Raw genomic sequence first — 23,309 nt, 5'->3', positions numbered from 1 at the left:
AATATTGAAATTCTTTCGTTTTCAATTCAAATAATGACTGTAGCGTTTTCTTTTTATTTATTTTTTTTCATAAAAAAACAAACACTGGTGCTCAATATGGAAATATTTACGAAAAAAAAAAAAAGGTAAAACAAATGTTGACGGTGATAGTTCATAATTATAATATGGTTATTTTTGTTTATATTTATATTTATATATAAATTTGTTTAAGAGTCTCTTTATATGCGTAAACGAAATAAATTAATTGGAGTAGGCATTTCCTTCGTGAGAAGCCAAACCCGTGATCTCGCTTTCAATGTTTTTCAACACCCATTGATGGTCACAAATTTCCAAGGCTTCCCATTCAGCCTGGCAGCCGATTAAAATAGAAATTGAATACGTGTATAATCCCCCGTTTCTTTTTTTTCAACACCATAATCGCGTTTTAACCTCTTTACAGTAGATTAGGTATTTATATTTATTTATATATCAATCAAAAGTAGGCTTAACTAAAAATAGGCTAAACATCGGTACCAAGGGTAAAAAATAGGCGCTAAACATCGTTACCAAGGGTAAAAAATAGGCGCTAAACATCGTTACCAAGGCTAAAAAATAGGCTAAACATCGTTACCAAGGCTAAAAAATAGGCTAAACATCGTTACCAAGGCTAAAAAATAGGCTAAACATCGTTACCAAGGCTAAAAAATAGGCTAAACATCGTTACCAAGGCTAAAAAATAGGCTAAACATCGTTAACAAGGCTAAAAAATAGGCTAAACATTGTTAACAAGGCTACAAAATAGGCTAAACATTGTTAACAAGGCTACAAAATAGGCTAAACATTGTTAACAAGGCTACAAAATAGGCTAAACATCGGTACCAAGGCTACAAAATAGGCTAAACATCGTTAACAAGGCTAAAAAATAGGCTAAACATCGTTAACAAGGCTAAAAAATAGGCTAAACATCGTTAACAAGGCTAAAAAATAGGCTAAACATCGTTAACAAGGCTAAAAAATAGGCTAAACATCGTTAACAAGGCTAAAAATAGGCTAAACTTCGTTACTGAGGCTAAAAATAGGCTTAACATTAGTACTGAGGCTAAAAACAGGCTTAACATTAGTACTGAGGCTAAAAATAGGCTTAACATTAGTACCAAGGCTAAAAATAGGCTTAACATTAGTACCAAGGCTAAAAACAGGCTTAATATCATTACCAAGGCTAAAAAAGGCTTACAATCATTAGTAGAATACTCAGTAGACAAGTATGCTTATATTAGCTTAAAGTAGGCTTAAATTACCCATTTAATTACCTTAAAAGCTTGTTTAGGGTCTGGAGGCATGGCCATGGCAGCTCCAGACATTTGTTCTTGCATCATTTTTGTTTGGTCCGCGGCTTAAATGGTATCATTTCCTTCAAATTCCTATATATTCTCCTAGATCCTACCACCAAACCTTATACTCATCTACTTACCATTATTTTCTCCTAATACTAAGGTGTAAATGCTTCTTAGACCAAAAACATTCAAAAAATACCAAGAAGCTGAACTAACCCTAATTATTTTTAAATAATCCGTAATTAGGCCAAGTACTTATCAAATATACTTGGTAGTTTAAGTTGACTTAATTACCAAGATGCATCAAGTGAAAGTAGTTCTATTCCTCTTTGTAACATTGGTTTAAAACGTAACGTCAATGGAAAAGGTACCTTAGCTAAATTTTGCGAAATATTCTTAGTTATACGTTAGAACAGTTAGAAGAACTGTCAGCCTTTACGTGTCCTTACTCGTAACAAAACCAGAAAACGTCCAATTAATCCAACCTCCGATTAAAATCATTGGTAAAACATTAGTTAAATTTCCTTTTAGCATATCAGTCATCATAGTAGGATCGGTCATTGGATTTTGCGCAGGAGCCGGACGTTTCTGTGTTTTGAAAAAACCTGTTTCATCGTTGTTGAAGAAGTTTTTTCGCATATGAAACGCCTTAATTAAAATATTAAGCCTATTAAAAACCAATAACAAACTAGGTCCTGTCCAATTGAACTTCAAACATACCTGTCTTGGTATATATTTCCCATTTTCCCTTAGAAGCCTACTTCTTATTAAAGCTTGACTGAAAGTTAATAAATCTTAATTTTAATTCCGCTAATTAGTGTAATTAAATACCCTAGCAACGTGGTTTAATTAACATATACACGAATCCCAGAATCGGACGGAAATTAAAGGGCGGCTTATGGCCAAGGCTTAGCAAAATTAAAGAATAAATAAATTTTCTCACCTATCTTGAACTTGTTGGATCTCTACTTTTTTACTAGACGATATTAAAATTGATACGTAATGTCGTAATATACCAATTAAAAACGTAATTATAACAATTGGAAGAAAAACCCAAACTCTGATATCGGAATCAAGCAATAATTCCGCCATGATGCTCTCACCAGTGTTTGACTAAAGTGTTGTAACTTGTCGGTGACCGGATTGAGAGAAACAATTCCTTATGTTCAGCGCCAGTAATGACAACGCGGGAAATTCAAAGTTCCAAAGATGCGCAATTATGGTTAGCGATCACGTGATTAAATCATATTTCGATACTTATCTATCAAATAAAACGGAATTTCTTCAATATTTAGTCGTAAGTTCATTAAAATTAAACTAGAACTATATAGAACAAATGATAATGCATTTATTATTTATTTATTGAAGTTATATAAGCAGGTTCCTTTCTGCATTTTAAAAATAATCTTTCCACTTTTAGCCTCATAGTGCTTCTATATTTAACCTTTGACATTATAGTACCGTTCCAAGCTGTTATATAAGCTTAGGCCTAAAGATTCTATTATATAAAACTCTTACATAAAAAGGCCTGCAAATTAAAAAAGAAAACAAACTAGAGGAACGAAAACTGAAAAATGTTGAAAGATAATTTCCGGATTCAATTACCCGTAAACACTCTAGAAAATATAATTCGTAGCGGCTTGGAAGGGGCCAAAACTCCTATTTACAACCTACCTTTGAACCATATTGAGCCAACCCTTTTCCCCAAGTAGAATTTTCCTCTTTTGCCAAGCCGCTAAAACATTACACTGGAGCTTATCGAGAAAGCCTAGAGAAGTTCTCTAAAAATTATTGCACACTGGTCGAAGTTTCGCGAGGTTTCTCTTGTAGAGTTGGAACAGGAAACGGAAAACCTAGAAAAACCGCATCCATCGTCTGCTAGGAAAAGCAGAGTCCAACCAATAACGATCGAGGAGTCTTTCCCTCGTGCTTCCGGTTAAGAGAGAGAGAGCGGGATCTAATCGTAGGAGCACAACCGGGCAAAGTAAAGATCCTAGTTGCTCCGCGCATGCCGGTAGTTTTTAGAGCTAGATAGGTTAGAGGAGCAAAGTGTGGTGTGTGTCTGTGTACAGAGTGTGGTGTGCTTGCCGGCTCTTCCAAAAAAGATGGGTGGAAAATCGAAGAACAAACCAAAAACGAAATGGAGAAAAGTTTCAATAGGTAATTATTTACCTTTTTATAACCTCTAACCCCTAAAATACTAAAGCAAGCCCATAAAGATAACCCATACTTGGATAACCAACCCCCTAATCTTCCGGAGAAGGGATCAGAGAAGCTTGAGAGCGAGGCTAAGGCCCCTTACTAAATTCACGCCGGCCGGGATGATGAAATCAAGGACATATAATATAATATCTTTTACAACTCTGACCTTTAAGTCTATAGTAAAGACACGCCTAAAAGCAAGGTTACAAGATGCTCTTTTAATTCATTACTAAAAACTGTGGTAAAAAATCGAATTTTATAAGAAAGACCCTGAAAAGAGACTGACCCAACCCCGTCCGACTGACGTCCACGAGGTGAACACTTATACATTGTACATATTGATCGGACCGTTATATAAAGGGTAACCTCTAGTGCAAATTTCCTCAACTGTCTTGGACAAATGATAGCGTCCCCTTTTACAACCTCCCACTCACCGTCGATTCCTGGTCCGTTAAGGTCGACAAACTCAATTGCGAGGGTGGGGGACAATAGAGGACAATATATTGTAGGACTGTCCCCCAAATGAGGGGTTTCTTTAATCATTATTAAGAAGCTTAGGAAACGTTTTCTCCTTATTGAATTGTATTTAGAAGGAAACGATTTTAGGATTGGTTAAAGATCGAAACGAAATAGGGTCAAAGTTTAATCATTTAAATACTAAATATTCATGTTAGTTTTATCTCTATTCATTATAATTATGTAAATAATTCATAGTTATTATTTGAATATATACTATAGTATGCGTTGGTTCAGGTGTTGCCAGTCATTTGTGATTGTAACTCGTGCAATTCAATTGTTATCTGCAACAAAACGGACATAAAATCTTGTAGAATTCAGTTCGATTCTGTAATTATCATTCAGTTCTAATAACAAATTACTGGCAACCCTGAAGCGCATGCGCAGTTAAAGTTAACGAACGGGGGGGGGTTCTCTGCCCCTTTAGCGCACAATACCTATTGTAAAACTAAAACATGAAGAAGTTATAAAACTTAATTTAAATAATATAATACTAAGAATTTTGTTAGATTTTGTTTTTTAGACACAGTTTTATGAGGTTATTAGAAATTCTAGAGTAATGGCAAGGTTCAGGCTTCACTGTATAACGAAGTACATTCAGGTGCCATCTCCGTTATATACTACTTTTAAATATATAATATGCATTATGATATATTACAACTGACATATTATAGGGAAAAATTTCGCGAAAATGACTTAGCAATTTTTACTAAAAACAAAAACCCCGCAACGAAAACGTGACACGGCACATTTCTCGAAATGGCGTCAAAAAATGTGACTTGAAATTTATTAATGTCTACTTATAGACAAAAACGTCTTAACTATGATCCCAAAACAGGACCTCCACCCGGCTTTATTTTACCAACTTAACTTGACTACGAATGAATGTTTATCTAAAGGGGATTCATTAGTATTAACAACGCTTCCAAGTGACATTGACTTTGGTTAAGTTGGCGCTACTATAAGTGGGGGGTTATATAAGAAAGGTTAGACGTCTAACATACCGTTTGGTACCCCGCAATAACTATAAAAAAATCAAAGAGAATGAAGCCGTAATGCTTTACTAAGAACATCAGGTTGAATTGTAGTTTAGATGGTTGGTGTCTTTGCGCGGTTTTACTCGGTCCTTTATGGAAACCCTTGAAGAGAGGGTGAAAAGGAAAATAAAGCCATTCTTTTCGATACCCTTAAAGGGAGGGTGAATTGAAAATCCAGTGATTCTTTAACTATAAATATAAGACCAATCTGCATAGTGAAACATCCAGAAAATAATACAAGGCTCCGAATGCTTTTAAAATGCAATTTTGTTTGAGATTTCATAGATAATTTAAAGTTGCACCTCATCCGACCAATCATGTAAGATTGCTAAGAAAATTTACTTTTCTCAATTATTTTTGCAGTTTTGCAGCCATTTTCATTGAAAACCCTTAAATTCCTTAAAATTTTGTAATTATTACAAGACTGAAGTTAGAACTATGCCTAAATATTAAACGTTAGTACAAGGCTCATTGGGAACACTTAAAATACTCTTAAGTTTCGTATATTTTGGTATTCACTAATCACTAGCCCGTTTTCATGGAAAAATCCAGAAAAATTCCTTGAAATTTTCAAATCTCAAAGTTATTATTACAAGAATACGATCCAAAAAATATTAAACGTTACTCAAAGGCTAATTAAAAACATTTAAAATACTCCTATTTGGAGTTTCAAACCGAGTTTCAATGAAATATCCCGAAATTTCTAGGAAATCCGGGTATTTTCAAAGTAAAAAATATTAAAAACTGCAACCGTTAACAGAAAGCAAGCCACAACCATCTTAACTACAACATAACCCTGTTACTTTTCCGTCGTATCATAAGAACAGCTAGCTAGGCGAGGACCCCCTTAAATTTTGGGGGTCTGGTATTATTTTTAGCAAAAACCGCCCGCTTCTCCGTTTTCGACTCTTCTGACTGTTGGAGAAGAGAAAAAGAAAAAAAATTCCACGTCCCGATAGACGAAGGAGTAATATATATAAATATATATTGCTCTACAATATTCTATTCTCTCTCTCTCCTACATACCCCGCCTGCGTCTGCCAATCCCTGAACCTTAGACGCATGCGCATTGTTCCCACATTTCCTATATACACTCCTTGAGCAAAGGAGGAAGAAGAAAAAGCGGAGAAAGACCATTTTGGAGGTCTACGAATCCAAACCGAGGAAAAGCTAAATCGAATCGCTATTTAGGCAAAGTTCTAAGGGCTTTAAAGGCAAAAACCTTTAGGGTTAAAGGATTGAACAATTCTTGCGCATAAAAAAAAAAACGAGACACGCTTCGCGGTCAAGTTCCTGACCTACTTTGACCCCTGTTGACATTTAAGTTAGGAATAAAACGGGGGTTTTAAACTCGCGACTATGCAGTGGCGTAAACGGCATTTGGTTCGTTACGTCATCGGTTCAGCCAATCATAGCTTACTATTGTGCCAATACCGTTTAGGGACCGATACCAGAAAGGGGGAGGACCAATCAACGAGCGAGGAGGCGGAACACCAAGAAAATAGCGAGGATAGTTCAACTAACACGCAAAATGGTGACTATGGTATGTATGTTTATTTTGCTTTTAATTTATTATACTTTAAGAAGTTGCGATAATTCTTTTTTTCAGAACCTCGTGGGTACGAAAATGAGAATGGGTTGCGTTTAACGTCCACGAATGAAGAGGAACTCTTTGAACATCTTCCAATATTTGCACAAAGTATTATTTTTAAAACACTAGGGTTTCACTATATACCGAGGGTATCGATCGGTCTTAGGGTTATTGCCAATAAATCTTTTCTCTTTCAAAAGCACCGGCTGGATTAGTTCATATCCCCCAAAATGGCTACTTTCCGTTTCCAGTTGTGGCTCAACCACCCACTTCCCTCGACGGAACGACGCCCCCATTGGCTGAAGCTCCTCCAGTACCACCGGAAGGGGGTGGTGTGGGAGGATGTTACGTCAACGGTAAGACTGAAGATTTGAATGAGACATGATTGGATTGTTCGAAACGTGGTTGGTTTTAACCTACTGGTAATTAACTCATAACACGAGATATGTAAAGCGACACTGAGGGTTTAGTAGGGAAGTACTATGACAGCGACTGACCACTCTTGATAATCTGAGACACGTCAAACGCTCTTTGACCAGAGTCGGATTAACATATCTTATAAACATATTTTTATACTAAATTTTATTGCGTATGCTCTAATTACTAACTAACTAACTAATTAATTACATTAAGTTCTCAACAGTAATTACACCTCTTTTAAAAGAGAATTCGACAAATAACGTGAACCCTTTTTAGGCCTTTGGATACCCAACTCTGAACTCTTTAAATACGGCATCAACCCACCACCAAGCACACTGTCATCTACTTTAGTGTACCATCCTAACGTGCCGTGGGTTCGGCTTCGACCAGTGCCTGGACCACCTCCGGGTGGCCATCAACACCACAATCACAACCACCACAACCATTCTCACCAACATCAGAATCATCAACACAACCACATCAGTAACTCTCATCATCATCACCAAGTAAACGGTCATCAACATGGTCCAACAGACGATGGAAGTGTCCCTCTTCAGCAAATACCGCCACAACCACAACCGACCTCCATTCCTCCTAACTCCCAATACCTCTTGTACTTTACCCGTAAACCACCGCCATGGTACCATAACCATAACCACGGAGGTGGTCACCACAGGGACAGGGAAAGAGGTGATCATAATTGGAGGAGAAGGGGTCACCATCCGTCGCCATACTGGTCATTCAATCACGCGTCCGTCCATCATAATCAAAATCACCATCAAGCTCAGACACTACCGCAAATACCAATGGAATTACTACCTCCTCAACTATCCTGGAATGGACACGAACAACTTTGTCCAGGTGGAGGTGCGGAGGAATTCGGTGCATTATCGACTTACAACGAAAACATACCTCTAGAAGACCAACAACAACTATTAACGAATCACCTAGTTCAGCAAGAAGTAGTACAACAACAACACTTGCAACATGTTGTCAATGGCCCAGTTGTAGTGCAACAATGCGGCAATTACGAACCAACGCCGTACATCTACCCTGTCTACAGTTTTGGACAACCTGTATTCGCGGGTAAGTTTAATTTTAACTTCTTTGTCGTGCATGAGTTCAAAGACACCCTTTTCAAAAGTCCGGGGTAAAATGGAGTCTGGTGGATTGGTAACGTTGAAGCCCTATCTAACGTCTTTGCATCAACATATACATCAATGTTAAGTTTTAACCCTAAATCAAGCAGACGACACTGTGGTCCTCCTTTTGAAAAGGGTATCCTATTACATCCCTTTCCCTGCATGTAGTGGCTCTGAAACAATACTGACCACGTGACGGGGAAATAGACATTCTGTAGACATAAAAGAGACGCGAAGGGACGAACCTTTAATCTGTCCAAAAAGGGTGTGGCTCTAATAAACTTCGTATAGACAATGGGGGGCCCTCATTAGCAATTCAATTTAGGTACGCGATAACACAATAACGAAGTTCTTGCTGACTTAAGCCTAATTTCCATAAATTTACGTTCAATTATGTTAATCGTTGATTTGACTGGAAGTTATTTTCTTTCCGCTTTATAAAAGAAATAAGTCCGGAAAAGACCATTTCGTATTTCCATCAATATGACAAAACTATTTTTAGAATCGATTATACGTTGAAACGTTTCTCTCAACGTCACTAATCAATACAGGAAAACAGCGTTTTTGGGGTTAAAAACGTACCATATAAGAAAGGCGGGAAAAGATTGCGAGCTTTTCAATATTATATTTCAATAGAGGTTAGCCTTTAACAGCGGTAGAAATTTAAAACGGAAAATGAATAGCACTTTACCTTTCGATAGAGTCGTATTTTGAAATAAGAAAAATGTCAATAACCCTTATGGGAAAATACAAAAAAAATAAATAAATAGCTAAAAAAGTATAAAAAATCAAAGTCGATTTACTGAAAGCTTAAAGAATGATTCAACCGGAATTTGCTCTAAATAAAATACAATAATAGACTCTTTTATAATAAAATGGAATCAATAGGTCTAATTTTACAATTTAAATTTGAAATTACTTAAATAAAGGCTTAAAATATACCGAAACTAAAGAACAAACTCAAACGTCTCTCAAGATTTTCTTAAACTACCCACACCCAAGATGAAGGGGGAAGGGGTAGGCACTCCAAACTTCAGAGAGAGGAGACACTTGGGGCCCCATTTCCTCCTTAGCCCGTCTAGAGGACCCAACGTATGTACATTTATTTCGTAAACACTGGAAGCGCGCGAATACGAAAATACTACCCTTCTGCAAACAACATTCTCGTCAAGATCAAAATTTCCCGTCCTTATATATACGTTTTCTCTTCTCGTACCCCCTGTCTCTCTCTCTCTCTCTCTCTTGAGTCTTGCTCTCGCGCTTCCCAAAAGGGATTATGGGTAGGCAAAGAAGGAAGGAAGGAAGGGGGTATGGAATCTCCATCTTTAAATTATATATATGTTTATTAACATTTTCCTAATGGGTTTTAAAGAGAAGTCAAATATTGGGTGGGGGGCATTGCCTCTTCTGCAAAGTTATTAATTTTCGAGATTTTGAACAGGAACGTTGCTGTTTACCCCTCCTTCCTCAGCCTCGTGCCTATTTAGGCCCTATACTTAGTTTTCAGACTAGGAGGATTGATACCATTTACACCAGAAGGCCAGGCTATACTTGGCGGACAGAGTTGCAGTACCAAGTAGCCTCGCCTCCTGGCTGGTGTAAATGGTATCGATCCTCCTAGTCTGAAAACTATGCATACACTATTGAAGTTCGAGATTTACACAGGATTACGTCGAATATTTTAATATTAAGATTAGGCTTAACGCTTAGCTGCACTCCAAGGCTTAGTATAGTTCAAATAAGTTTAAAATTATGGAATCGTTCTCAAATTATGTACGTAATAGGTTAATTTTCGCGATTGGTCTATAGATGTTTAAATTAGGCTTAATTATAGATTAAAAAGGTACAATTTAGACTTAATTATAGATTAAAAAGGTACAATTTAGACTTAATTATAGATTAAAAAGGTACAATTTAGACTTAATTATAGATTAAAAAGGTACAATTTAGACTTAATTATAGATTAAAAAGGTACAATTTAGACTTAATTTTAGCCTAAAAAGTTAAATTATTCAATACACCCACTTTATTTAGGCTTAGGAAAAGTTTCAGGATGTTAAACTCCAAACCTTTCCAACGAAAAAGTCACATTTTAATTCTGTTGCTTCGAAATTTAAATAAATTTAAAAAACACCGCCCTTTTAATCCTGTACTGCGTATATTAATAGCTTAGGCTTAGCAGTGCTTTCCTCTATAATGTATTCTAATTAATTCTGGCATCAAATACAATGCGCGATAAATCATGGAATAAAAGAATAACATCAAAGATGTTTTTTCCCGCCATTCTCCTATAGATGCGTTCCACGCGCCAAACTCGCGCGTTCAAGGAGAAGCTAGAAACCAGGGGTTACCTTCAAAATTAACTCCTCGTGAGTTCGAAATGTCAAAGGTCAAAAACGCGCGTGAGGAAATCTATGGAACTTTAAATTTTCCTTGGAGTCACGTAGCTAGGTACTATCTTAAGCCTAATCAAACCTTTTAACTTGTTAAGCCTAATTAAATTGTAAGGACTTATCCCATAGATATAAGGAATAAATATACGAATATAAAGTTACGTGTCAAAGTATAGGGTAAGATTTTACGGGCCTCAAAACGGTGATGGATTGAACAATCGGTTAGGAGAGAGAGAGAGCGAGGGTACCTAACAAAGGAAACCGTTATAATGTCTGTCTGTCTACTCTCCATTGAAGACTAAAGAATTTAAGCGTACTCCGTCAAAAAAAATATTGCTGAGTCAGCTGTTAGCTAACCTATTGATGTGAGAGACACGGTACGGACTATGAGGATGGCAACCGTCCCAAAAATGGCGGGATACTAAACCTATATTAAAATCCAGGGTCAGTTGGCAGCGATCATCGTTAGGATTAAAGAAAAGGTATCCGAACGGGAATCTTTCCAACACGCTAAGCGTAAACTTCCATTATTCCATAAATACTTCCGGCAATAGGGTATAGTTCACCTTAATAATTAGGCTTAGGAAAAATTTTTGGCATCAGTTTGTTTCTCTAGACTGGTTGGTTCCTTATATCTCAAATAAACTACATTAGGCCTAAAATAATAGACTAATATTTCACCATCTCTTTTCGGAAATGGATACTAATATGTCTAAAACCAAAAGTTCCAGACACAAAAACCTTAAGAACTCAAACCAAGGCCTAACTTTTTCCATACTGCAAACTCAAATTAGGGATAATTCAAACGTCATGGTATTCTCCACGCATATCATATTATACCAGAGGATACTAGACATGCTTAGCTGGACCTAACCTTAAGCGTGGGAGTTCCCGCCTAAAATTATTAGGCGGGAATGCGGGGAGAGTTAATACAGTTATATCCCCGACGGTCTGGTTGGTTAGGCCTAAGTGAGGAGGTGATTCGCAGCTGTAGCAAATTTAATGGATAAATACCGCCGTCTGAGGAGGGATTATAATTGCCCATAGTCTGCCTTTTTCTAACGGTTTCGGTTTAAGTACCCTTGGGGTTAGTATATAAGTAGTTTTGGTTGCCATTCTCTCGGTAATCATTCTTTTGGTGGCTCATCAACCGTCTGGCAACAAAGGGGTTAAAGAAAAAAGTTGCTCAGGGACATTTTTCTTAGTTTTCAGGGCTACCATTTTACAATATGGTGGCGAATAGAACCCCAAAAGTATAGGGTATAAATATCAACCAGTATAGAGAGCTACTGAGAGGGGAGGAGCTAAGGGGACATGACGTCAATATTGGTATAGTTTAAATTGTATGGCCTGAGCTGACGACTTCCAATATGGTCGTCAAAACCGAGGTAAGAGATAGGATGTGACGTCACGAGAAAGTTCGTAGTAGCAGACTATAATAAATATTAGTGAAATCGGTTGAAACATAACATATACATTATTCTCTAAATTAGATTTCGAACGACCATTTTTCAATATGGCCGCTGATTTGATTCGAAAATAATCTTTCTTAGAGTGTACCTACTACTTAGAGTAACGTCTCTTCAAAGTTCAACACCTCACCTTTCCAGATAAAGCGGTTTGGGCTGTGGGTTGACAATCAGTCAGTCAGTTAGTCAGCCAAGGTATGACTGGTCAATCAAAATTACTCATATATACTCATAAGTTAATTTCTCCAATGTTAAGTACCGTCTCACCCTCCTCAGTCTTCTTCGGGGACTTTTGAGAAATACTTATAAAGCAAAAAGGGGAGACGACTAAAGCTGACGCGAGACTTGTCAGAGATCACGTGGGGTCGGGCTGAATTGAGGGGGTAGCTACTATAGGAGAAACTTCTTCTCTCTCCTCCATTCCTCTCACTGAGAGAGGGAAGAGGAAGAGAGAAAGAGAGAGAGAGAGAAAATAGAGTGCCGAAGCAATTGACAGGAGAGCAAGAGTCTCTCTTCTCTCTGAGAGAAGTCGGCAATGCATGAGCTACAATTCGCGCGTTAAGAACTAACGGCGCCAATCATTTTTGCAAAAATTTAATTATAACCCATTATGAACTACTTAATGAACAATTAAATACATCGGGTTTCGTGACAAACATTCCGTAATTAAAATTGGAAGTGGAGTCATTTCTGACTTAAATGATTTTAGATTAAGGTAAGATTGAATGACATTTTATTTCTCTTTTATCAATTTATGGGATGGGTTAACTGCCACCCAACTTGTACGTGTACGTGTAGTCAGTGCATTGTGGTTAGTTCTATAAAGGATTTCTTTAAGTATACGTAGGCGTTCTAGGAATAAGTTTAAGTTTAACCAGGTTTAAAACATGATACAGAAAACGTGAGTGTTGACATTGTTTTTTCATTGGACAATTTATGTGCTGGGGTTAATTCCCAACTCGTACGTGTACTTGAAGCAAAAGCATTGTAGTTTGTTTTATAAAGGATGGTTTCAAGTATACGTACGAGTTCGAGGGAGAAGAAATGTAAAGCATGCGTGAAAACTTGGAACGTCAGTGTTTTCTATACTACAGAATTCTCTCAAGTCTCAACAAGTTACACGTTTCACGTATTTTATAATTAGTTCGAAATGATATTTTTTATCCGTGATTAATACCATAAATACTACGTTCAGTGTAGCCCCTTTAAGTTCAAATATAGCTAAAAAAAACTCCAGCCAAAATTTTCACTCCAAAAGAAATGTATATAGCTGCATGGGAAGGGCCATGTGTTAACCATAACAGTCAAGGTTCAACTAAATAAATCCTAGCTTCTATTGAAAGGCCAACATACAAAAAAAATACACGAATACTTTGATAAGTATCAGCTTTATAATTAAAATTAACAACCCTTAATTACTAATTACGGAATAATCTTGATTTAACTTAAAATCAAAATTCAGAACCCTCTTAATTGTTTTAAATCTATTTATAAACTTGAATGTCACACGATAATGCAACAACTTTGCTGACAAATGTATGAATCAGCTTAAATAGCAGTCTTAGCAGACGATTTCCGGGTGCCATCGTGTTAATTTCGCGCCTTTTTAAATGGTTTTTTTTGGCCGCCGGATGTAGGTATAAGTAAAAATCGCCGGATTCTAAATTTAGTGATACAGAAGAAAACAGAGAAAAACTTACGTCTATACTCTCAAAGCAGACTCCGGAGGGTGGTGGCAACCATTATATCAAATTAAAAAGGGATCGGAAACTAACCCATAATTCCTTTCACTTTATAACAAAATCTAACGGGGGAAATTACTTATAAATGAAGTTTCCGACCTCTTGGTTTGTTGGCACGCGATTCCAAGCACGCGAAAAGAAAAACTTTTTTTGTTTTATAAACTTTCCATCAACCCTTAAATACATTTACATCGGTTTCAGGCTTAGATTAGGGTAAATATTAGGCTTAAAATAGGTTAAATCGATCCTTTTTAAGGTTGTAAAGTGTATATAGGATAAGGTTTGAAGATTGTCACCCGGCGCGTTGACTTCAAGAGGGATTAATATAGCAAAAAATATGTTACTTTTGTAAGGCTTCGATATGGCTCGATTTTTCAAAAACCGTTCCCTGTACCGTTTTTAAAAATTTAGCTAACCCTGAAAATTAGGCTGAAATCGTTACGTGATTCTCTTTTATGTTACCTACGTTTCTGCTCATGTGCTCATGTCACTCAGTATTGAAAGTGAATAGGTATAACGACAGATAACGCGTTGAACTGGAAATTTGACAGATATTTTAAAATGAGTTGACATGGTCTGAAATTACCTTGTCGGAAAATATGTATGTTTCTCAAGGCTATCAAATTTCTAATGAACTTTTTTCTTGGCCTTACGCGCTTGTTTTTTACAAATTCCTTGAGATACTAAAGGGTTGACACAAAAGTAATTATATTTTAAAACACATTTATTGTAACGATGTAACGTTCAACGTCGTTGGAATTTGGGTAAACGCATATTAACATTTCCCACGCTGAAATTAAATAGTCTTTGCAAATGTCGTGGGAGGGGGGGGGGGTAAATAGAGTCTGGTGTGTTGACCACCGTGTTCTCTTGATATTTGGAACATTGAAGAGTATGTGGGCAACAAGGGCTAATATTAAAATATGGCTTCAAACAATACGGACCAAATTTTGTGTAAGACTGGTAACTTCGTCTTTGCGTCCACATACTTTATTGATGTTGCAAATCGACCATAACTGCGACCTCCCTTTTGAAAAGGGTCTATATATTCCTTGACTTATCAGTGACCTTTTTATCCCATTTTAAGACTATTTCCCTATTTTCCCTTGCCTTTTTAAACTTTGAACTTGCGTACAATGGGAGCTTTGGCAGCAACACAAAATTATAAATGAATTTAGAGTAATATTAACTAGATAACTGCGACCTCACCTTTGAAAAGGGTGGTCTATTCCTTCCCTTGACCTTTTGGCCCATTTTTAAGCTATTCCCTATTGTTTTCCCTTACCTGTTTAACCTTTGAACTTCCTTCAAATGAGCAATTCGGCAGCGATACAAAATTATTAATGAATTTAGGGTATTATTAACTAGATAACTGCGACCTCCCTGTGAAAATCTTGCTCTATTCCTTGACCTTTGGCCCATTTTTAAGATATTCCCTAATTTTTTCCATGTTTTTCCCTTACCTGTTTAACCTTTGACCTTCCTTACAATGAGCCCTTTGGCAGCAATACAAACTTATTATTGAATTTAGAGTAATATTAACTAGATAACTGCGACCTCCCTTTGAAAACGGTGGCCTATTCCTTGTCCTTTAGGCTCATTTTTAAGCTATTCCCTAATTTTTTGCCATGTTTTCCCATACATGTTTAACCTTTGAACTCCCTTACAATCAGCCCTTCGGCAGCGATACAAAATTATTAATGAATTTAGGGATAGTATTAACTAGATAACAAGTTTCCTGGAATTACGGCCCGGAAACGCCCACAACATAAATTGAATGATTAATTTAAAACCAACCGTAAGGAAACCCATCTCCAATTTAGTTTCAACCGGAATTTACCCCAAATCCTGGTAATCCCTTTAAGCCGGTTATAGGTATATTACCCGTAACATATTCTGCGTGAAACTGGATTTTACGGGCGCGCGAGAGAGAAGGAAAAGAGCGCGTGAATCTTTTAATACATTCCCAACACGTTTCCATGGTAACCAATCTATCCTTTTCCAGGTAAACTTTTTCCGCTCCCAAAGGTAAAGAAAAATCCCTTAAAAAGTAGACGCCCAAAAGTATGTTGTACTACCTTTATACTTGGGTATTTTTTCCTATTTAAAATTTAAGGGTTTTATAAAACGCCAATTTCATTAAAGGTCAAATAGATAACCCGAATCGTTTTTGCACCTGAAAGTAGACATTTCGAATAGGCTTAACCACTTTTTAAAAATAATTACATTTACGTTTTTGTGTGAATACAGGGTGTGTTATTAAAAGGTAGTAGCACCCAAGTATAATGGGTTCTTTTGAGTCGAAAATGTTCAATGACATTTTGGCGTCCAGGCTACCGTTTTGAAGTTATGAAGATTTCAGTGTTTTACGGACGACCCCTTAAAATTAGTTAAGAAACTGAAAGACAATTTCTAATTTAATTCAGGGGTCATCTATAAAACACTACATCCAATCATGACGTGTTGAGGGTGTCCCTTAGGGCAAAAATGGCGATAGAAGTTAATAGATTTTCGACTCAAAAGAACCATTCCACTGTATGTACTTCGATTCTATAATTATCATTATTGCAACACCCTGTATCGGTCCTATAATTACCCTCCCCTTTTTTGCAACACCCTGTATCGGTCCTATAATTACCCTCCCTTTTTGCAGCACCCTGTATCGGTCCTATAATTACCCTCCCTATTTTTGCAACACCCTGTATCGGTCCAATAATTTCCCTCCCTTTTTTGCAACACCCTATATCGGTCCTATAATTACCCTCCCTTATTGCAACACCCTGTATATCTCTATGGTTAACAGCACAAAAACAAAGCAAAGGTACATCTACAATTTGAAAAGCAGCTTAGTCTTTCCAATATTCAGTACAAAAACAACCCCTAAATTAACGCCGCCATTAACGCAACAGATTAATTCTTAAAAATCCATTAGAGACAGAAAGGTAAGGTAAGAGAGAAAAATTATTGATTTGGTAGAGATTATAAAAAGGCCCTAGAAACTTGGTTGGTTGGTAGGTTGGTTGATATTGTTGGAAAGGTCGTTGCTAAGTTAATAATAGATTCTCCTGGGCTTTTGTATCGCTCTCGTTGATGTCCTTTAGCACGACATTCGTTCCCTGCTTCATCGTGGGGCTTTGAGTGGAAGTTCCGGGCACTCGTTTCAACAACTGAACACCCACTCATAAGGCGCGTCCCACACAACTATAGTATAAAATTTCGTATCTTTTGTTGTCTCACCGCCCGGTTCTTTCAAACCGTGTGTCGCCCTCAAAGTGTCCATTATCCCTCAAGCGTTGTTTTAGGGTTATTTTTGGGTTTGTTTTAATTAGGCTTAAGTACAAGTTTGTCGCTTCTGTCTTGACTCGTACCAAGTAGGTTAGTAGAGTAACTGATGCCACAAAATTTTCAGATTCAAGCTCCCAATGATTTTTTTCTTCTGATCTTATCATTAACCCAAAAGTTCGGTAGAATGTTCCCAATATACCATAAGTTTATTAGAGATGTTCCATAAGTTTGCCACTGGTTACAAACTGGAGCTTGTCATGAAGTGGCGTAGGTCGTAGATGCTCGCAAAGCAGCAACGCCTGGTCAAACTGATTAGGAGAATATGGACTGCAAAACTAACCGAGTGCAGTACTTCAATTCTCGCTTGTCGTTCTCGAACTAGCTCGAGCTGTAAGTCTCTAGCATTACGAATGAAGTATAGGCAGTGTCATACTTATGGAACATATCTTATAAACTTATGATATACAGGGTGTTTCTGATAAGTATGTCATAAATCAAAGAGTGGAAAGTGCATGTCAAAGACCATCTCTCTCATTTTTAAATTCCTTAACATTTTCAAGGTTTTGTTTAACACATTGACTGATTTTTCTCTTTAGCTCCCGTGTTTCCGGTATCAAAATCAGCCAGTGAATCCAGGTCTTCTAGAGAAAAAGATTCACCGTCGACCACAAGATCTGACGAGGGAGAATCATCAGGTGTCGCACCGCAAGATACGTCATCGCAGGAATCAAGTTCTTCCAGACCCAGTTTATCTTCGGTTGGGGTCACAGAGGTCAAGGATAAAGAGGAAAGTGAACCACCAACTCCTCCAACAATAGTTGAAGAGTTAAGCCTAAATTCTGGTGTTAACAACAACAACTGCAAAGATCAGGAAGACCCTCAAGATAAGACCTTATCTTCTGGATATACCAAAGAAGAGGAAGTAGAGATAACCCTAACTTCCGGTTGTGGTGGTGATCGTAGTAATAATCCCAAGGAGGAGCGTGATAAACCGAAGCTTATTAGCCTAACCAACAACGACTCCAAGAAGGTTTCACCAAAAAAATCGAAAAAGTCTATCGTCCCAGTCAAGGAGGAACTGGTACAACCTTCCTCCGCAGATTCTTTACTTTTAGCCACACCAACTCCAGTAGCGTCTAAGGTTCCGGCTGCCGCTGAGAGCAGTCCGGAATCGAACCAAGCTCAAAGATCCAAAAAGAAAAAGAAACGAAAGAAGCCAACGCGAACTTCCAACGACATGGTAAGCCTCTATAACTATAATTCAAGTCATTACGATATCGATTATATCGATTCTTTTCAATAACAGGATAAAGCCCCCGCCGTCGTGGCTGAGACTCCAATCCAGGTTAATGGATTATCTTTGGAAGAGAGCGGTGGTACGTCTACCGCCATCAAACCAGACTCCTTAGACCTTAAACTGAAGGAGCCACCTTCTTCGTCGGTCAAATTATCAAATGGCGAATTACCCAACTTCAAAATTGATTTGGCCGGTCCGTCTTCCATCAGGTCCTCCATGGAGGACGACGATTACGTTCCATCGGAGAGTTACTCGGTTCTAATCGTTTCTCAACCCTTTATGGAGTTCACCGACAATCTCTTACGTAGCACTTTAGAAATGGCCCGCAAAGAAATAACGGAACTTGGTCGGGTTGAAACGACTGATGGCTTTCAGTCAATTGTCCCCAAAGAGGTCCTCGAGGATGACGAGGCCCTTAAGAAGGAGCTAGCATCGACTTTGGCAAGTACTCCTCTTGGATTAAACACAATCACGAGTCCCGACGGGTGCACTGTCACTTCTTCTACAGTCGAACGGACCCCTTCTAACCTTGACACAAATCAAACATTTGCAGAGAAGCTGGCTGAACTTGTTATTGGGGACTCTCGCCAGGAATGTCGTCAGATTGATCACGGGACAGAACCTATTTCTCTTCCACCACCACAAGTAGCGACGGCAACACCCTTAGCGTCCAAGGTCGAGCCGGTTCAAGAAGAAGACGCGAAGACGACCGCTACCGTCGAGGACAATTCCTCGGTAGCCATTTTGGCCCTTGACCAAAAGAATAGCGACGTGGAACGGGTCGACGAAGGACATATTTTAGGCCTTGTAGATATTACGGATAGGCCCGATAGTCATTTTAGTCGATTGCATCACTTAGTTAGGCCCGATAGTCACTTAAGCTTGTCAGATTCGAATTTAGTCGTCGATGGCCACCGGAAGACGGTGGAAGATAGTAGCAGCGGACATCTTGAGCTTACGGGTTTAGTCACTGATAGTTTAAATAGCAATAATCACGACGGTAACGGTCGTATAGATAATGATCAGTTTAACTTCACCCCAAACCAACAATTCACCTCCATCAGCACCCAAGATGACGACGGTATTACGTCATCAACCCCTAATTTAGAGCGTAATAATAAATCTAGTCACGATATATTTAGTGAGCAGAAAGTAATAGAGGAATTCGCGGATAGAATGTTATACGAGATTGCCACGAAGGTACGGGAAGAGATAGTTCAAGATATGGTTTGCAGAGTAGAAAGCGATTCACCAGGGGTTTCTGAGGCGGATCAGTACATTCAGGACGATTCTTGGTCAGAGGATATCCATAATAAAGCGCGTAGATCTTCCCGCGACTTCGACTCACTCGGGTCGGAGGATATCCATAGTAAAGCGCGTAGATCTTCGCGCGATTTTGACTCTCTCGGGTCAGAGTTTGACCGACGTTTTTCAATCGGTTCCTACCAAGGAGGTGAAAAATACGTCGATGAAGCGACGGCTAATTACTTGGCCCATCTACTCCCACCATCGGATACCATGATTAGAGAAACGGAACAAGAACTAAACAGTTTACAAAGCCGGGTTTTGGGTAACAACGCCAATCACTCTATTTACAAATTGGCCTACGACGAAGTTATCACTGACCCATCCGATAATGAGGCATCTCCGTACACGTCCCTAACTTCTAATGGACCGGACGTAGTTCACGACCTACAACCGGAACTTAACCAACAAGATCCGCCCGATATTCCCCCGGACGTCGTTGATGAGCGCATCCTTATGAGGAAAGACTTTTTACCACAGAGATTTGAGATTTTGGTTCACGAAGCCGACTCTATGAGTGAGGCTGGAAGTGAGGATGTTGAGCTTATACCTCATAGGTAAGCTACGTATTAAGATAGAGGGGAAATTGATGGTCAAAATGATACAAACCCGACCCCAAACGGACCACAATTAAGAACGATAATTATCTTTGTTAACTATGGACTAATTTTGATGGGGCCATAAGCTCTGGGTTTAATCTCATATTAAACTATCTTTTAGGTACGAAAGTGGCACTACAACAGGCGAAAAACATATCTACGTCAATAAACTATCATTGGCCACGGAGCTTCTACGAACCAAAGAGGAACTACCTTACGATGAAGAATTCAAACCAGTTACGGAGGAACCAACTAACAAATCTAAGGAACTGTACCGGGGGGATTCTTTCAAACCGGAAACTCCAGTTAAGAAGGGTAAAACCAACGCAGGGTTTGTTGGGGACGAGATGCCATTATCAGTCATCACTTCGGGACCCCGCGCTTCGACTATGAGTACCGCTGACAGCGGAGTTCAAAGCGAAGAGGAAGAGTCCGGTGACGAAGTGGCTGAAGAAGCCATGGAGGGTCAGAAAGACCAGATTAAAGACGCCACTACGTCCGAGGAGGTAAGATAGGAAAGGCTAACTTCTACTCTAGGACGTATTTTACTAAACTTTTAAGGGTATATATCAGGACCAGGGTCAAGGGTATCGTCGAATGGGAGCTAAAACTAGAATTGGATCAATCCCGGCTGGAACTGGACCTTGGGACCCGTGCCTGTGCTGTTGCGTAATGTGAACTATAGTTCAAAAGCGTGGGACATGAGTGTTTGTTTTTCTTCGTTAAATACTTAAATTAAGGTCAATTAAATAAGAAATTGAGATTAGTGGAAAAAAAAAACATATTAAGAAGATACACTAGAACTTTCTTTTGGTCATTTTGATGTTACCGTTAATTTAATGAAAATATTTGTTTGTTTGTTTGTTTTCTACGTGTGAATGTTTGAATAATAATAATAATAATAATAATAAAACAAATGTATTACTATTTTTCATTTGTAAATATTAATTAATTTGAAGTATTAGTATTGTAATTGTGTTTTTTTGCTATTAACTGATTATTATTAAATTTAATTTGGCGGAGGATTAAAAATCAAACCAAATTAGTTTTCTAAAAATGAAATTGAAAAATATTCGATGTTTTTGGTTTGGGAAACAAAAATTATATATTAAAAATAAAAAAATTTAAATATATCTCCTATAAAAAAGTGCCATAATTTTTGTGTGGGCCAAGACAAACAAACTAAAAAAAAAAGTGTCTTGATTTTTCTAATAAAACTTGAAAGTCTAAAAACGAATTTTATTATTTTTTTAAAATATATATATATACACTAATAATACGTTTATTAGGACCTTTAAGAATATTAGATAAGATGTTTACGTTTAATAGTAAGTAGGTTGTGTTGGTGACGTCATTTGACAGTTGATAACGTATATTTTTGAACTCTAGCACACTTATATTATTTGAGGCATATTTTTGCAGTTAATTATTTTTAACTTTCCGAGTTAATTATAATTAAGACAAGGCCTCATTTAAAATTTTTATTTGGTGACTAGAATCATATCTATGCGATTTGTTTTCCGTATTTAAGCCTAACAAAAGTTATGGAAGCCAAGGCCCATTAGACAACAATAGTACGAATACTAAGCCTAACAAGGCTTAGCAAAGCTAGCGTTAAAACTAAGTTTGGAAGCCATTTTGAAAAGAGTTTCGCGTACTAATTTTGTTTTTAAAAGTAAAAAGATTAAAAATTAAAAGAATAAAGATGGGTATTTAAGCCTAACAAAGATTATGGAAGCCATTGCCCATTAGACAACAATACTAAGCCTAACAAGGCTTAGCGGAGCTAGCGTTAAAACTAAGTTTGGAAGCCATTTTGAAAAGAGTTTCGCGAACTAATTTTGTTTTTAAAAGTAAAAAGATTAAAAATTATAAGAATAAAGATGGATATTGCTCAGAATAGTGACAAAGTTTCCCGATTTATTTCCTTCTGTCTGTAAATGCGTGATGGGTATAGTGGGCTAAGAAAGATAACAAAAAAACACCCCAAGTACTTTTAAATTTTGTATTTAAAGCTAAGCGTATTTTTTAAAAAATCAGTTTTCCAAACCTTTGTAAAAATCAGCCAAAAACGTAACGTTTGGAAGCAGACTTTTAACTTTGGCAGGAATTTGGCTTTGAGGTGCCAAAGAGGAATCAGAATTCCATATTTGAACTAAGTCATCTTTATCACGAACAGTCACTGTTACTCCACAGATATCATCGCCTTTTAAGACAAATATGTCTTTTAGGCACGACTAAAACATTCCCACTAAGTAACCAACCAACTGACCTTCAGCTAAATCATTCAGAAATTGTTCCCCAATGGCTGCTAAGAGGAATTCTTTCCAAACCATTTCCTTTTAAATAAAGACATATGAACTACATCTATTTGGGGCAATAGGGGGCTGTTTCATATTTTACTAACCACGTCTTTATGCGAGATTTTAAACCTCCACGCACCCCCTTTACGATTAAGTTCATCTTCCCAAAGTGGTTTCCTATCAGCTCTCATTAAATGGTAACTATGGTTACATTTTAAACTGGTAACTGATGGTATATTATTATACACGCTCCAAAACTTTTGAACAGTATCAACCGTGTATATTTTCTTCAAATTAGCCTCAAATTCGTCCACAGTAGCCCCTCTTTCCGTCCTAAACGTTGCAAAGATGGCAAGCACATGTGCAAGGCCATTTTGAAACTAAGCGCCATTTTTCTAGTCTTACCCCCCTCACCCCCACCCCTTTCCTTTGTCAAAGATTACTCAAATAAATCTTACTTGTCAAGCCAAAAAGTCCATCCTGTGTTCAAAGGCACCAAAGAATCATCGTAATTCGCGTTTGAATTAATATTTTCGTTAATACTTTTCTCGAAATTTTCCGATATTTCCATTGCAAACTTCGTAAATACGATTTTAATCGTTAAGCCTTGGCTACGGAAAATTCTCTTCACCCTTCTAGAACCTTCGCACTAGCAATAACAAATGAATTGAAATTCCACTAAAATACCGTTCTCT

General features: G+C 37.6%; 3 protein-coding genes across 3 annotated transcripts; 1 reads left to right on the top strand and 2 right to left on the bottom strand.

The window, feature by feature from the left end:
* Nucleotides 1–40: 40 nt before the first annotated feature.
* Nucleotides 41–23,213, bottom strand: EMC3 (ER membrane protein complex subunit 3). Its single transcript, XM_089869359.1, has 8 exons — nucleotides 23,073–23,213; nucleotides 2,257–2,574; nucleotides 2,034–2,091; nucleotides 1,763–1,961; nucleotides 1,608–1,689; nucleotides 1,451–1,530; nucleotides 1,290–1,372; nucleotides 41–348 (listed from the first exon to the last, which is right to left on the bottom strand). The coding sequence occupies exons 2-8, from the start codon at nucleotides 2,403–2,405 to the stop codon at nucleotides 241–243; spliced, it is 759 nt and encodes a 252-aa protein (XP_089725485.1). The 5' UTR covers nucleotides 2,406–2,574; nucleotides 23,073–23,213; the 3' UTR covers nucleotides 41–240.
* Nucleotides 2,701–21,398, top strand: LOC149691891 (uncharacterized). The gene is made up of 9 exons (XM_089869343.1): nucleotides 2,701–3,473; nucleotides 6,510–6,611; nucleotides 6,678–6,767; nucleotides 6,860–7,015; nucleotides 7,356–8,165; nucleotides 17,707–18,350; nucleotides 18,417–20,269; nucleotides 20,433–20,817; nucleotides 20,885–21,398. The coding sequence occupies exons 1-9, from the start codon at nucleotides 3,419–3,421 to the stop codon at nucleotides 20,987–20,989; spliced, it is 4,200 nt and encodes a 1,399-aa protein (XP_089725469.1). The 5' UTR covers nucleotides 2,701–3,418; the 3' UTR covers nucleotides 20,990–21,398.
* Nucleotides 21,537–23,208, bottom strand: LOC149691890 (eukaryotic translation initiation factor 4E type 3-like). Its single transcript, XM_089869361.1, has 5 exons — nucleotides 23,073–23,208; nucleotides 22,719–22,947; nucleotides 22,584–22,650; nucleotides 22,362–22,517; nucleotides 21,537–22,272 (listed from the first exon to the last, which is right to left on the bottom strand). The coding sequence occupies exons 1-5, from the start codon at nucleotides 23,183–23,185 to the stop codon at nucleotides 22,232–22,234; spliced, it is 606 nt and encodes a 201-aa protein (XP_089725487.1). The 5' UTR covers nucleotides 23,186–23,208; the 3' UTR covers nucleotides 21,537–22,231.
* Nucleotides 23,214–23,309: the final 96 nt, after the last annotated feature.

This window comes from Phalangium opilio, unplaced genomic scaffold (genome assembly GCF_054372755.1).
Source record: "Phalangium opilio isolate 3A_F unplaced genomic scaffold, DU_Popi_V2 ptg000025l_1, whole genome shotgun sequence".
Lineage (NCBI taxonomy): Eukaryota > Metazoa > Arthropoda > Arachnida > Opiliones > Phalangiidae > Phalangium > Phalangium opilio.
This window is presented reverse-complemented; position numbering and strand designations above follow the sequence as displayed.

Excerpts from the sequence above, each read along its gene's own strand:
- LOC149691891 (XM_089869343.1), top strand. The coding sequence starts at position 3,419 with ATGGGTGGAAAATCGAAGAACAAACCAAAAACGAAATGGAGAAAAGTT. Across the intron at positions 18,351-18,416 it reads CGCGAACTTCCAACGACATG|GATAAAGCCCCCGCCGTCGT; the intron begins GTAAGCCTCTAT and ends TTTCAATAACAG. Across the intron at positions 20,270-20,432 it reads GTTGAGCTTATACCTCATAG|GTACGAAAGTGGCACTACAA; the intron begins GTAAGCTACGTA and ends ACTATCTTTTAG.
- LOC149691890 (XM_089869361.1), bottom strand. The coding sequence starts at position 23,185 with ATGGAAATATCGGAAAATTTCGAGAAAAGTATTAACGAAAATATTAAT. Across the intron at positions 22,948-23,072 it reads TGGACTTTTTGGCTTGACAA|GACGGAAAGAGGGGCTACTG; the intron begins GTAAGATTTATT and ends TGCAACGTTTAG. Across the intron at positions 22,518-22,583 it reads TCTGAATGATTTAGCTGAAG|GCGATGATATCTGTGGAGTA; the intron begins GTCAGTTGGTTG and ends TTGTCTTAAAAG.
- EMC3 (XM_089869359.1), bottom strand. The coding sequence starts at position 2,405 with ATGGCGGAATTATTGCTTGATTCCGATATCAGAGTTTGGGTTTTTCTT. Across the intron at positions 1,962-2,033 it reads GGAAATATATACCAAGACAG|GCGTTTCATATGCGAAAAAA; the intron begins GTATGTTTGAAG and ends ATTTTAATTAAG. Across the intron at positions 1,690-1,762 it reads GTTTTCTGGTTTTGTTACGA|CTAAGGTACCTTTTCCATTG; the intron begins GTAAGGACACGT and ends CGCAAAATTTAG.